This window comes from Denticeps clupeoides, chromosome 1 (assembly GCF_900700375.1).
Source record: "Denticeps clupeoides chromosome 1, fDenClu1.1, whole genome shotgun sequence".
In the NCBI taxonomy this organism is placed as follows: domain Eukaryota; kingdom Metazoa; phylum Chordata; class Actinopteri; order Clupeiformes; family Denticipitidae; genus Denticeps; species Denticeps clupeoides.
Genome location: NC_041707.1, coordinates 11,250,293 through 11,264,612, shown reverse-complemented (window position 1 = coordinate 11,264,612; position 14,320 = coordinate 11,250,293). Strand labels below are relative to the sequence as shown.

At 43.1% G+C, this 14,320-nt stretch overlaps 1 protein-coding gene across 5 annotated transcripts in view; it reads right to left on the bottom strand.

Moving 5' to 3' along the window:
• Positions 1-14,320, bottom strand: part of runx2a (RUNX family transcription factor 2a) — a 41,488-nt gene that overhangs the window by 8,811 nt on the left and 18,357 nt on the right. For all 5 annotated transcript variants that reach the window (XM_028998970.1, XM_028998995.1, XM_028998977.1 and 2 more), the window contains 3 exons: positions 12,058-12,162; positions 1,337-1,513; positions 193-354 (listed from right to left, as the gene is read on the bottom strand). In XM_028998970.1, the coding sequence (XP_028854803.1) occupies positions 193-354; positions 1,337-1,513; positions 12,058-12,162 (444 nt within the window). The remainder of the gene's footprint in view (positions 1-192; positions 355-1,336; positions 1,514-12,057; positions 12,163-14,320) is intronic.

Below are 14,320 nucleotides of genomic sequence, written 5' to 3'. Positions count from 1 at the left end.
AACGTTCAATAATCACTCTTTGGTTAGTAGAGCCGGTCTCCTCAAAGCTTAATACCTGATTTTTTTTTCTCAGTACAGACACACACACACACACACACACACACACTCAGGCGGCCAAAACAGGAGCTTTTGAACATGTTATCAGGGCTCAGACCAGCATGTGGATCCCACTTCAGACTGGGTGTTATTTACCTGAGAGCCGTCTTGGCACCTCACTGATGGCGGGCAGGCCTGTGGCTCGGGTGGAGGACAGTGGCGTGGTGGAGTGGATGGAGGGCGAGGTCATTTGGCTAAGGTAGGGCGTGTAGGGCTGCTCATAAGACCAGGGGGGAGAAGACTGGGACTGCCGGGGGTCTGAGGGGACAACACAGCCACAACCCGTCACTGCCTAGGAAGTCATTCTTGAACAGATCCACGTATTATAATTATAATCAGGCATCAGTTGCCCACCATAATTGACATAAAAAAAAATTATGAACAATGCTTGATGGGCCTTTTACAAAGGCCCTCAGAGTCACTTTAAAGGGCTCTGAGACAGGAGACAGGAGGCAAGTCTGATTCAGTCAACAAGGTGTCTGAACCAACAGGCTCCTCACTGGAACCTGCCCCGCAGAACGCCAGATCACTCTATACCCATCAAAGAGATCTGGAGCACTTTCATGTGTAATGCTGGACAGAGTGTAACAAATGGGCTGATTAGCACGCAGACTGTGAAAGGAAGATAAACAGACTGCACGTTGCATTCAGTTTCCATGGTTTTTTTTTTCCAGATCAAAGATTGCTGTAAGAGATGGCATGCATTAAAATAGATAAAGAGATATTAGGCCAGAATGACAAGTCATTTGTGGTTGCAAAGCAAGCAGGCTTATTTAACCAACGCACCACTGTCACAATGAATTCATATCTAGTAATCAAATACTACCCACATAATAAGAGGACAAATTAAGGTGTGATGGCAGTCATTTATGGTTAAAGCCTGAGAGAGCAGGCCATGATGCCAGAATACTTTTTCTGCACTTCAACCAACGGTGTGACTGTGAAAAAAATGTAAAGGAAAAAAACATTCGAACCTTCAGAAGTTCCTTAATCTCAGTATCCTTTCTTATCACAATGAGGAATGTTTACTGATATAAGACACTGTTAGCATAACCTGGTCTTTACACTCGGCATACTCAGTGTGAAACAGTTAAACTCCACAGTTATTTTTCTCCGCGCCGTGGAATGAATGGCAACGATTTATTGGCCGAGCCAGGCGCTGATACCTCTCCAAAAGAGAACAGGGAAAACAGGGGCGGATAAAAAAGAAAATGTGCTTTGACGTTTTGGACTCCCTCACCTGAGATTTGAGACTGCCCCTGCGGGTTGAACGAATTGGCTGTGGTGTTGAGCGACGGCCGGGGGCTCTGCGTTGGCACGGCAACTCTCATGGAGGTGTGTCGGAGGCGTTCCAGTTCGCTGAGGCGCTCCGAGAACAGGCCGGGCTTCGGCGGGTCGTCCAGCTTCTGCCTGTGTCCTGGTGAAGGGAAACCACACCCGGCCGTGAGCCTCATTCCTGCATCTCATCTGCCTTTATTTAATAAAAACCACCCTCCCCCCCGGGTACAGAGTCATCACTCAGCAGTGACGCGTGTAATCTGAATCTCAAAGTTTGGCACGATCAACTCGACATATCGATAAGCCAATAACTACTTAAACTACAGCGATCAGTCATCAGAACATCTTGTCTGACCCCAGAAGCCGGATTAAGAGATTAATAACAGGTCTGAGTGCTCAAAGCAACATGATGCAATACAAAGCGGCATTATTATGAAGAGCCAAAATTATTTTTGCCCATGCTTCAGCTCTATAATATGAACGCAAATCATCCACATAGCAAACATCTGCCTTTGTTGACTGCGGCATACTTGCGCTTCTATCAAGACACGACCTCCTAAAAGACAATCAAAACTACAGTCTTCTAATCCTGGTTCCTGGCATCCAACGCTTTTCACAAGTTACGAAATGTTTGCAGCACAACAAGTTTCTTCTCAAGCAGGATGGCTGAGGCAAGTCACACCATGGCCAGATCTCTCCAGACTCCAGAGACCGGGCTGGCGGAGTCTCCTTCTGAAGTCCAGGCCATGAAGGGAACTCTAAGCACCTAATAAAGTGCCATGGAGGCACGCACTCGCTCCGACGAAATGTTTGTGTCAATACTGGAGAAGAATGGGAGTTAAAGAGGGACTTTGTAAGCTGAGTCCCTCTTTTATTCCCCCCTCTCTCCTGACTCAGAGCGTGCCTGTCTGTCTAGCCGTAGTTGGCTGCCTTGAATGGCTGTAAAGTAAATATCAAACAGAAGAAAAGAGAAACTCCTGCTGAAGTTTGGCAGGCCTCCAGCTGGCAGACGGCGCTCCAGCTACCTCCTATCTTGCAGAACCTGATTGTGCTTGGGGACTAAAGCCGGGCAAATAACACTTTTGTGCCGAGTCCTCATTAAAAAGGTGAACTTGCGCTTCCTCAATGTCGGCCAGTGAATTCTGTGCTGGGGTAATCCTCCACACGCATGTCAGCAGAGGTGACTAAATGGTAAAAATACACTCCTCCATTCCTGGTCACCCCAACCTTTGCCACTTTTGATGTTGAAAAGCGGAACCAATTTAGCCTCATTTAATTTGCCTTAATGTGCCTGTCAAATGCAAAATTCTATCATGCTCATCATTAGGCTAAATAGCCTGGCTGCGCAGTGGCCTGCCACTTACTGCGGGAAATTAAAAGCATCTGGTATACCCAGCATGTGTGGAAGAAAGAGATCTCATAGGCATATAGAGATTGATTCAGTATTGTCAAAAATCTATCTAGCCACTGAGATTACTACATGTGTTAGTGTACAGTACAGGCCAAACGTTTGGACACACCTTCTCATTCAATGTGTTTTCTTTATTTTCATGACCATTTACATTGGTAGATTCTCACTGAAGGCAAACCTATGAATGAACACATGTGGAGTTATGTACTTAACAAAAAAAGGTGAAATAACTGAAAACATGTTTTATATTCTAGTTTCTTCAAAATATCCACCCTTTGCTCTGATTACTGCTTTGCACACTCTTGGCATTCTCTCGATGAGCTTCAAGAGGTCGTCACCTGAAATGGTTTTCCAACAGTCTTGAAGGAGTTCCCAGAGGTGTTTAGCACTTGTTGGCCCCTTTGCCTTCACTCTGCGGTCCAGTTCACCCCAAACCATCTCGATTGGGTTCAGGTCCGGTGACTGTGGAGGCTAGGTCTCCACTTTTTGTTAAGTACATAACTCCACATGTGTTCATTCATAGTTTTGATGCCTTTTGGAAGAGAGAGAATCTACCAATGTAAATGGTCATGAAAATAAAGAAAACACATTTAATGAGAAGGTGTGTCCAAACTTTTGGCCTGTACAATTCCCAATGGAGAGGGTTGTGTCAAGGGCATCTGGTGTAAAACCTTTGCTAGGTTTTTGCAGTGGCGACCCCTAACAGGAGCAGGCGAAGGAAGGAGAAGATTGTTAACATATAGTTCAGCACAATCTTCTTTGGCACAACATACTTTGTAGCTAAAAACGTGCATCACCAGTGATGTATTGAAAAAAATCTTATTTGAGTTGGTTTTCTAAAACAGGTTTTGGGGTGGTCACTCCAAAAATATCGGTCAGGCTATTTTTGTGAGTATGGAATATTATACAGACTTGATTTAAGTTATATGCATGTGAGTATGTTATTGTATTTTCACAAATCCTTGCATGGAAGTTTAGCACAGAACATCGCAATATTGCAACATTCAGAAAGTGTGAAAACCTCTGAAACTGTAACCGACACAAGTGCCAACTTGAGTACCTACACAGTGACTGATCAGAGCTGTCTAATGAAGCTCCAAGCAGAAACACGACACGTAGTGTGTCATGCTTCATGCACAAAGCGCATTTCTCAGACAAAGCCGTGGTCCTGGGGAGCATGACTTTCATCTTCTGTTAGATTTTCCACTCAGTGTCCAGGGGGCATAACAGGAGTAAGCTGTTAACCTGCATGATTCACTCTAACAATGGAAAGTCCCTAACACTCATGCTCTCCACGTCGCGAAGGCCTGAAAACCCCACACAGCTATTGAACGATCAAGAACGCACGAGGAAACGACAAAAGGGGTTTCAGTCCGAGATGGGCAGGGCTATTTTCACTTTTTTTTTTTTTCAGACATAGAAGTAGACCGAATAGAAGAAGCCTTTTCTCAGACACTGGGTTGAGAGTAAATAAAAAATATATACAACATGTGCATTGAGGCTATTTAAAAAAAAAAAAAAAAAAAAAAAAAAAAACGCACTGTGTAAGCTTTGTCTTTCTCATGCAAATGCAGGGCCACAGACAGTAAATAACCCAGGCAGGCGGAGCGGCTGGCGTAGCTCCCGAGCCATCTGATAGCATTATGACCTGCAGTAACACCCTCCACTCGTTTAACACTAGCGCGCTTTCAACATCAAATATCATTGCCGGCCGTCAGTGTGCATCAATCATCTCGCGGCGACTCAGGAAATCAAAACGCACGGCAGAAGAAAAAGAAAACATGCATCCGTCTAGATTTGGTTTCTTTAATTGCTGTGGTGCGAGGAGTGCCGACTTACAAGGAACAAAACAATGGATTATTTCATATGCCAGCTATGAACTAGCGGCGAGTGGGGGAGAGAAGAAAACGATGATTTAAGAACTTCATATTACCTGGACAATCATTGAAAAAGGCTTCAATTATTCATTTAATGACAGAGAAATGACTGGAAAGTGAACTGGAGAATGGAGGCATAAAAATATGCACAATGACAGATTCTATTATGAAAAAGTTGTATCCAGTTGTGTATTCCAGGATGATGATGGAAATGGACACAATAATCAGGGCCGGTTCTAGACTGCATCTACTGGGTGAAAAGTAAGAGATGTTTGGTGATTCAGCTGCAATGTGGCTTCGTCCATGCTTAGAAACCGGACTAATGACATTTGATGAATTGACTGAAAATTATACAACATCTATCATTTTTGGGATGTGTCTTGCAGACTGGATGCATGGCAGATAAAAGTTCAATAAGTTGTTTGTACAATTATTAACTCTATAAAAGTAGCAAATACTGGTCACAAGTGGAAAAGTCCCCACCTCTCATTGGTTGGTAGTAGCCTAGTGGGTTAGACATTTGCCTGTGAACCAGAAAACCACAAAGTCACAGGTTCAAACCCCACTTACTACCATTGTGTCCCTGAGCAAGACACTCAGTGTCTCCAGGGGGACTGTCCCTGTAACTACTGACTGTAAGTAAATGCTGTAAATATAAATATATATATATAGCTTCTCTTACAGTTTAGTGCTACATCGTCTCCACAACCAAAATGAAGGACTGTCATTTGAAGGAATGGTTGCTTGCTTTGTTGTTTTTGACCAGAGCAAACAGGGCCCATCTACTGTCCGACTATGAGAGGTGGATGCATGAAGAGGAGGTATGAGCGTGAGTGAGTGAAGGGGTGAGAATGAGAGGCAAGGACAGAGACGCAGCCAGCCAAGCTGCACTGGCCTGCGGCCAGGAGCCTGTGTGGTCTGTGTGTTCCAGGCCTCAGGAAGCGGCGCAGGCCAAGAAAGGGCACACACGCCAGCAGGGCCCTTTTCAAAGCAAGGCTCTGTCTCCCAGCATCAGACATAATGCTGCATCACTACACACACGGCGAAGAAACAAGGTCCTGGCCACACGAGCCCAGGTGCATCGCTCCTGTAACACCATTCCACGTTCAGTCCGCAGGAAAATGGAAAGAAATATGTCGTATTCTGACAAACTGGCAATCAGCAAATTACCAAAAAGCATGTCAAAGGTTTGATGGACTTTGTGACTGTCCCTTAAGGTATTTCTACTTACAGTACACACATACCTTGAATAGTTTTGTTTCGAAAGCCCTAGGAGTGGACAATGTTTTCTTTTCAAAAGCCATTCTAGTCCTGCAGATCATTTTAAAGCCAGGGATCTTTCTCTTGGGTCATCCCACATGCACTTTAGCATCTACTGTCAGATACATTCTGCTGAGCTGCTAAATGCTATACCTTTCCTGCACGGTAAAAAAAGAAAAAAAAAAAGAAAAAGAAATGTCAGAGGATATATGAATATAAATATGCAGTTCACAATACGCACACGGAAGAAGTCCAGGGTATTCACAGGGGGCAACACACTGCAGCCTTGTATGAGGAACGACAAGGTGTATTTTACCCTACTGTACAGCTCTGTCCAAGCTGTCAGCCTACTGTCGTTGATACAAAGCTCACAGTTTCGCCGCTGCCAAGAGCAACATCGCTCTGCTTAAAACCCAGCCTCTTGCTTGAGAGGGAAAAAAAACACAGCCAGATATTTCTTGCAGTATTAAAAAAAAATCTTTTTTATTTTTTTTTGGTCCGTGGACTGCGCTTTCCTTTGTCTGGGCGTCAAGACCTTGTGTGCGCCTACCTGTCAGGACTTGCTTTTAAGTTCTCAAAGCCCAAAGTACGTCCTGAAAATGATTCTCAAAATCAGCGTTAATATTCCTCTGTTACACACCACTGTTGCGTGTGTTTTCTGGCATGTAGAGGCTTCATATGTTTGAGATATGCTAAAAACATAGAAGCCCAATGCCTTAACCAACTTTCTTGAGTGTCCTAGCTCACTGATCAAAGATAAATGTCCATCATTGGCAAATATTTGACAGTATTTGACGTATTACTGAGACTTAACCTGGTTTGGGACGAAAAAAAACACAGGCTGTAAAGCAACTTCATATGAAAATGTCCCAAAACGGAAAAACATTTGGAATTGGTGCAACCCATCATGAAGTCTCAAGAAATAAAGGAAAAACTAAATAAACTAAAAAAAACAGAACAAGCAGACACCCACTGATGTTATTCACCAGCCTCTTTAAACTGGCAAATGCAGAGGTGAAACTTTGAAGACTGTCTGGCTACTGCTTTATAGGAACCTTCTGTGAGACAATAGCACTTTTCCAGCAGTCAAAACAGACTCAGGAGTAAGCTCGGAAAATGAAGCGCAATTCAGAGGGAGAGAGAGAAAGAGAGAGAGACAGACAGACAGAGAAAAGACCTTGTGTGTTTTCCATCCGTCGGCATAACGTAACTTGCCACTAATCCTCGCTGGCAGACTCTGCTTGGTGCGAGTCAAATGACGTCACTGCCCTATATCTTTGAAGACGTTGGAACATGGCGGCCTAATATTGACAAACCTGGTAATTACAGGGATTTGGACTACTGCTGCACTGCATGGGATGCCAATTCTGCAAAGATCGTGCTATGGATTGCTCTTCCGCCTTAGGAAGGGATAACGCTTGCTTCAGACGACGTTTTGACAGGCCAATGCATCAGATCGCTTCTGTAAATGAAGATGCTGCAGAGGATCCAAACGTTGTCTTCTTCCAAACCATTCTGATGGGATTCTGTGTTACACCAAGCCCCCCACATTGATAAAACATCGATTTTACACTGTACTAGGCATCAAACCGTGGAGTGTCTTGGTCATGAACTGAATAGGCCGAGCCAGCCAACATTCCATAAACAGTTTTGGAATTAGCTCCATATGCTTCATCATTTGTACTGCAGCCGAGCGACATTAGCGAACAATATTTCTTTCTCCTGGCAATAAAAAGGCCACATTTCATTTGCAAATCCCTTATAATTAAAGGATTCCATTTCCTATGACATTTATAAAAACATCTGCAATTATTGTCCTTGGGGTGCTGGGACTGGGAATCGTGCTCTTATTTGACATCCACATTTTTCCCAAACAGCAAGGGTGGTGCTGAGCAGCTCTGAAAATGCATTTACTAGACCAAAAAAAAAAGAAAAAAGAAAAGTTTTTTTAATGTTGGGGTTGTGATGGCGCAGGATTTTAGTCCTCTATAAATGGTCTAATGGTCTAACCGCCCCTACCCAGCCTATTAGTGAAAATGACTTTTAATAACCACAGCTAGACCTCCTCTAAGCCAGTCTCACCAGATAATTACACCACTCTGTAGTTCACACCCATGACGCCAGGTACTGGGTGTAGTGGCGCACCACACAGTAACCACCCAAGGACCGCTGTCTGGGCGCACAATGGAAATTCCAAAGAAACCAATCACTGGAGAAAGCCTGTCAAACTGGGAACATGGGAGCCACAGGGAGGACTTGCTTTCTGTTCGCCAAGGAAATCAGTTCCATCTGGCTATTAGCTTTATACCAGACACTGGTGCCTAGAAAGCAGCGGTCAAGCATTAAGGTTGAGTCCTGGAAAAAGTCATTCCCATTATGCATAGCTGTCTGGACGAATTGTGGATCACCATCCTTGCTCCAAATTACAGATTTAGCCTAATATTAGGGAACAGTAATGCTTTATAGCTGAGACCACCATATTAGAAAGCTGGTGTGTGCTTGGAATGAGCCAGGATTTGTGAAGACTTCTTCAATTTCCAACCAACTAGCAATCCTGCCCTGCTTTTGAATACATATTTGTTTTTACTTCCATTGTCCCAATTCTGATTTATCATGGTCCTAGCGCCTTCAGGGTGGTAGTAGCCTAGTGGGTAACACACTCGCCTATGAACCAGGAGACCCGGGTTCGAATCCCACTTACTACCATTGTGTCCCTGAGCAAGACACTTAACCCTAAATTGCTCCAGGGAGACTGTCCCTGTAACTACTGGTTGTAAGTCGCTCTGGATCAGGGCGTCTGATAAATGCTGTAAATGTAAATGTTCAGTGCCTTTTAAAATTCCTCTTTGTGTGTTAATGGATGTTAAGCAATTACACACTCATACCCTGTCCACTTTTGTGTTACAATAAATACAAACTGCTTCCGGAACCCTAATTGCTTTGGCCTTTAAATGAGATTGGGAATTTCTTACCAACAAAGCTCATCTTTGTACATCATTCAAAACGCATCTGTCTTTTCCAGTCACAAATCTACATGGCACATTAATTTATATATATATATATATATAAAAAAGAATTTTATTATAAAATGCTACAATAGCCCCCAGCTGCCAAAGCAGTGAGTAAATTAGACTTGATAAGAAGACAAACTAGATTCTAAATCTTACTTTGATCTACTTTTTTCACAACATAGTTACATAGAACAATGAGGCACTGTTTAGGATTTTGAATGATCCAGACATTTTATGTCTGTCTGTCTCCATGTCTGACGCTCTTCTTCCTCACTCTCTCTCTCTCTCTCTCTCTCTCAGCTCTGATTTCCAGAGCAGAGGAATGCGTAAACAGGCAGGCAGAGGCAGCTTCGCATCAGACTAACAGGAGGTTGCACAATGCGAGATGCCTCTGCATGTGTCATTTCCTGCTTGGCCACCTGCCTGCCTCCTAGCAACTGCATGTTTGAGAACGAGGGGAGGGGGAGACAGACATCGAGAGAGAGAGAGAGAGGGAGAGAGAGAGAGTGTGTAAAAGATGAAAATAGAACTGTCACACTGGTCTCGCCAGAACAAGTACATCAGTGCAGAGATCATACTGTCAGAATTGTTCACACTAACAGTGGCTGAACTACAGTCAAATGCTTGGTTAAAGACAAACAATGAGTTCTGCACACTCACACCTCTCCCGCAAAAACCTAGAATTAACGGGTAAATTAACAAAATGTAAATGTTGTGGATGTTATAGATGCCACAGGCTACTTGAGGTCTGATGTGCTGATGCACTGATGAGAGGGGGTATGGAGGGGAATGGATTGGCTATGAAGAGGCTCTCTGAGCAAGACACCTAACCCTAAATTGCTCCAGGGTGACTGTCCCTGTAACTACTGAATTTAAGTTGCTCTGGATAATGTAAAACGTAAATGTAAAAATGTAAATAAGTATGAAAAAATCAATGTTATAAAGTAAAAAACTTTTGCATAGAGCACCATGGTCAATATAACACATCAGCCATGGCCGCCCTGTATTCACTACAAGCATGGTTCTTAAGCTCAAAAAATACTTTTCTTTTTCTTTTTTTTTAAAACATGTACCTCACACATTGAGAATAGTTGTAAGCAGTGACTGCTGAGTGATTCTTAAAATAGCAAACTACTTAGAAACCATTAAGCATATCCGAGGCACGACAAGACGCTGCTCCTGTGTGATTCTCAGTATTGTACATAAGACTACAACCAAAGTTCATGGAACCAGACCTTTGTTAAATCATGACCTGAGGTATATTCATACAGTACAGGCCAAAGGTATATAACTCCACATGTGTTCATTCATAGTTTTGATGCCTTAAGTGAGAATTTACCTATGTAAATGGTCATGAAAAAAAAGAAAACACGTTGAATGAGAAGGTGTGTCCAAACTTTTGGCCTGTACTGTGCATAAAGTGTTACGTTTGTGGCCATAATAAAAATTCATAGACATATCTGCCTAGATATCCAGGAATCCCCAATGCTTAGTGTACTAGGGGAATTAGTTGCTTGTAAAGCTATATTCATATCAAATGAAGATGTGTTTCTTTTTGATTACTGATACATTTTTCCATATCAACATTTTAAAATATTTTCTGATGGAACATGAACACATAAAGAAAGCGATCATAATTTTAGGGCTGTGATCCACACATGATAAAGTCAACTTGGTACATGTGAGAATTAAAGAGTGAAGCATTATTTTTTAAGTGAAGTGATTGTCACATGTGATACACAGCAGCACATCACACGATGCACACAGTGAAATTTGTCCTCTGCATTTAACCCATCACCCTGAGTGAGCAGTGGGCAGCCATGACAAGCGCCCAGGGAGCAGTGTGTGGGGACGGTGCTTTGCTCAGTGGCACCTCAGTGGCACCTTGGCGGATCGGGAATCGAACCGGCAACCTTCTGATTACAGGGCCGCTTCCTTAACCGCTAGGCCACCACTGCCCCGTTTACTGGAATCGTGGCAGTCCGCAGAGCACTGGAGGGGTCAAAGCTCTTGCCTAATGAGATATTGTCATTAATCAAGATGCTTTGTCAAGGGAATTCACATTCAGTATGGCTAGCTGGTTTATATCCAGCTTCATTGACCACCCCCTGATTTGATACAGGAATGGTCCCATTTTGCGAGCCTGGCAATAAATCATGGTAAGGGTCCAGTTACAACTGCTTCAGGAAAAAAAAAATACATTTTTAGGACTGAAACTCTAGTCAGATGCAGAGCAGTTTCATCAATGCAAAATGTTCTTCCACAAGGGCTGTGATTTTGGTGATCTGTGCCATAATAGTTTAGAACATAAACACAGAATAAGAGCTTTTCATAGTTGTCTGGTCTTTGATCTTTTCAGTGTACAAGGCCAGTGGAAGTCAGAGGATTAATTGTGACGACAGCCTACACTTCATAATTATAGGTTCAATTTGCCATCTAATATTTCTTGTAGAGCAAAAATAAGCAAAGTTTTCCATATGTTAATCATAGGAAAGTTCTGTGCTTAGCAGGTTTTACACTAATAAGGGAGTAGGAAGACAGTTTAATTCACAGCACTGCTTTTGCTCCCTTAGACCATCCATTAATTTGGCATCACGTTGCAACATGAATGGGCATTTGTCATGCTAACCTTGGACTTCTTGCTGAGATAGGATGCTACTGTGTTTTTACAAGCTTGAGAGGGAACTTCCAAAGAGCTCGGCCTGGCGTCACAGGTCCGAGGGCCTGGCATAGTGGTCAACACGTAACACTCACCAAAGAATAAAGACAGAGGCGCCAACACAGTAAACATTTTTGCAGGCCGAGCAACTCTGGGCTTCTGGCTTAAAATGCCGGTTTGGATATAAAAGGCAGCTTTGTGCATTCAGGCATACTGAATCCATCTTTAAAGAGGGACACTAACACAATCCATGTGCCCATTCATCCATCATCTTCCGTCCCCACGCTGTGGTGTTATCTCTTCAGCCCACCTCTGGATTGAGACAGGGGCATAACGCCAGAGAGGAACATTCAACATTCATCTCTCAGACGACATTTAGACTGGTGCAGCTCTTTGTGATGGATAATCATTGTCACATGATGTTTCTTTTATTTTTTTTGGGGGGGGGGGGTAGTGGCTACTCACTTCTTGGCTCCCTTGGTCCATCCACTGTGACCTTTATGGCTCGGTGGTAAGTAGCCACTTGGGGTGGGTTTGTGAATACTGTGATTGTCAGAGTGAAGCTTTTGCCTGCAAAACACAAAAAAGGTTCAAGCCCCATTAGTCCTCCACACAATGTGCCACATTCAGCATTGGCCACCCATTTGCATTCTGCCTGGTGGTGATGATGGTGACTGTGGGATTTTAACTGCCTTTTCTGTTATAAGACATGAAACAATAGTCGATTGTGATTATAGCTGCAAAAAATGACACACAGTTAACACTGTATAATAATCACACAGTGCATGCATGTGTGCGTATTGTCATGCATATTAAGGTTCAAGAACTTTATGATTTTCATTCATTTTTATGCAGTGAGCAACAGACCAGTGAAGGTGCCTCATTTGCAAAAGGAAGTGAGAGACTAGGACAAAAAATGTAAAAAAAAAAAAAAGTTGCAATTCTAATATAAATCAAAATTTTAAAGTGAGATATTTTGATAATTAGTGCCAGACTGAAGTTTCCAAACTTACTGAAATGCTTCGTGCCCAGTGTATACTAAGACAGGCTTCAGTATTCTGACCTTTTCTGAGTCAGGAGGGAGAAGACACATACTCATATTGATAATTTATGCTGGGGGGGGGTGCGTGGTATGGAATCATTTTGAGAAGCCTACGTAGTCCATGAAGTCAGGTCAGATAAGTTGCCAGAGCTGCTAAGACAGGAAGAAGTGGGTGGAAATGGGTGATTCAATCGACTAGCCACTCATATGCACTCTGATGGTCTTCAGCTGCTTCTTGCAGTACATGACAGTGAACAGATATTAACAAATACTGTATGATGAACATAATTAACAGTACCACACAAGTTCTGTTCTGGGATCTTTAATGTTCATTTATTCAAAGATACTCTGACATTCAAAATTTGCCATTCTGTACCAGTTCTTTCCAATCCAATTGAATGCTACTGAACATAATTTAAAACAATTGCTTAAACGAATATTTCATTATCTAATGCATGAAATGACCATGTTGTCTATTCGGTATGTTTTTATCAGCGCAGTGCCAGCTTTGCCTCTTATTTGTTTACTTCAATAATTTATATCTTTGTCTAATCTCCCACACTGCATGCAGTATCATTTCCTATGCCTAATTTCCGTATGCTCTGCTATCTCCTCTGCGACTTCCTCCCCCAGATCTCATGACACAGATAGGAGAAACTCAAGCCTGCTGAGGTGTGGGTCTCCATGCGGGTCTAAAGATCTCCTCTCTGTGACAGCTGTGAGAAGATAAGGTGGACACACACACACACACAGACACACACAAACAGCATACAGTAGTCTGTGTGTGTGTGTGGGCGTGTGTGTGTGTGTGTATGTCTGCCTTATGTGTCAGGAATGTGCTGAGGCCAGTCATTGGAAGCTGGCTGGATGTCTGTCAGTGCCACCAAAGCTAACACTGAGAATACTCAAGGCATTGTGCAAAGGTCTCAACTGCATCACATGTACACTCAAGGGGTGACACATTCCCCTAGAACCTTTTCAAGTTCAAGTTCAAGTTTTTTTTTTTTTAAACAGCTGAACCTGAACAAAAGGGTAGGCCATGAAGAAAATTGTTTTCAAAAACACGCCAAACACAAAATCCGTGAAACACTTCAAAAGATCGGCCCTGAAACGCAGCGAGGAATGAAGGAACACTGGCGGGTCATTCATCCGAACAGCGAGGGAACCTGGGAGGCAAGGAGGTGCTAGACCATTTGAGGATTGTAAAGTGATGCCAGAATGGACGCGACGTGCTTTTTTATTATTGAGGATGACAGTAAGACGACAAAAGGCCAATGCGCCATGAATCATGGCGACCAGAGGTCAACATCTTATGTTTATTTAATTTTAATTTTAGTTGTAATGTTTATTTTAGTTGTAAAAAAAAATAAAAAAATGAAGACAATCTAAAATGCACCAAAGGGGGCATTTGCAAAACAATTGAGAGAATCACTAAGCTTTTTAAAGAGCGGTATTAACTGTAAGAACACTAAATCCTCGCGATAATGATGCAATTCTAGGCCTTATCCTAATCTGGGCAAATTGTACAAGCACCTTCCATTGTTTATCTCCGTGAAAAGGCCCAGGATCTCGGTGCACTCCACCGCGCGCGTCTTTGAGGCTCCACGCGGGACAGGGGGACAAGTCTAGACTGCACGCGCTTGGCCTGCCCTGCCGCTAGCATCAGGCTGCCTGCGCCTCTGATCT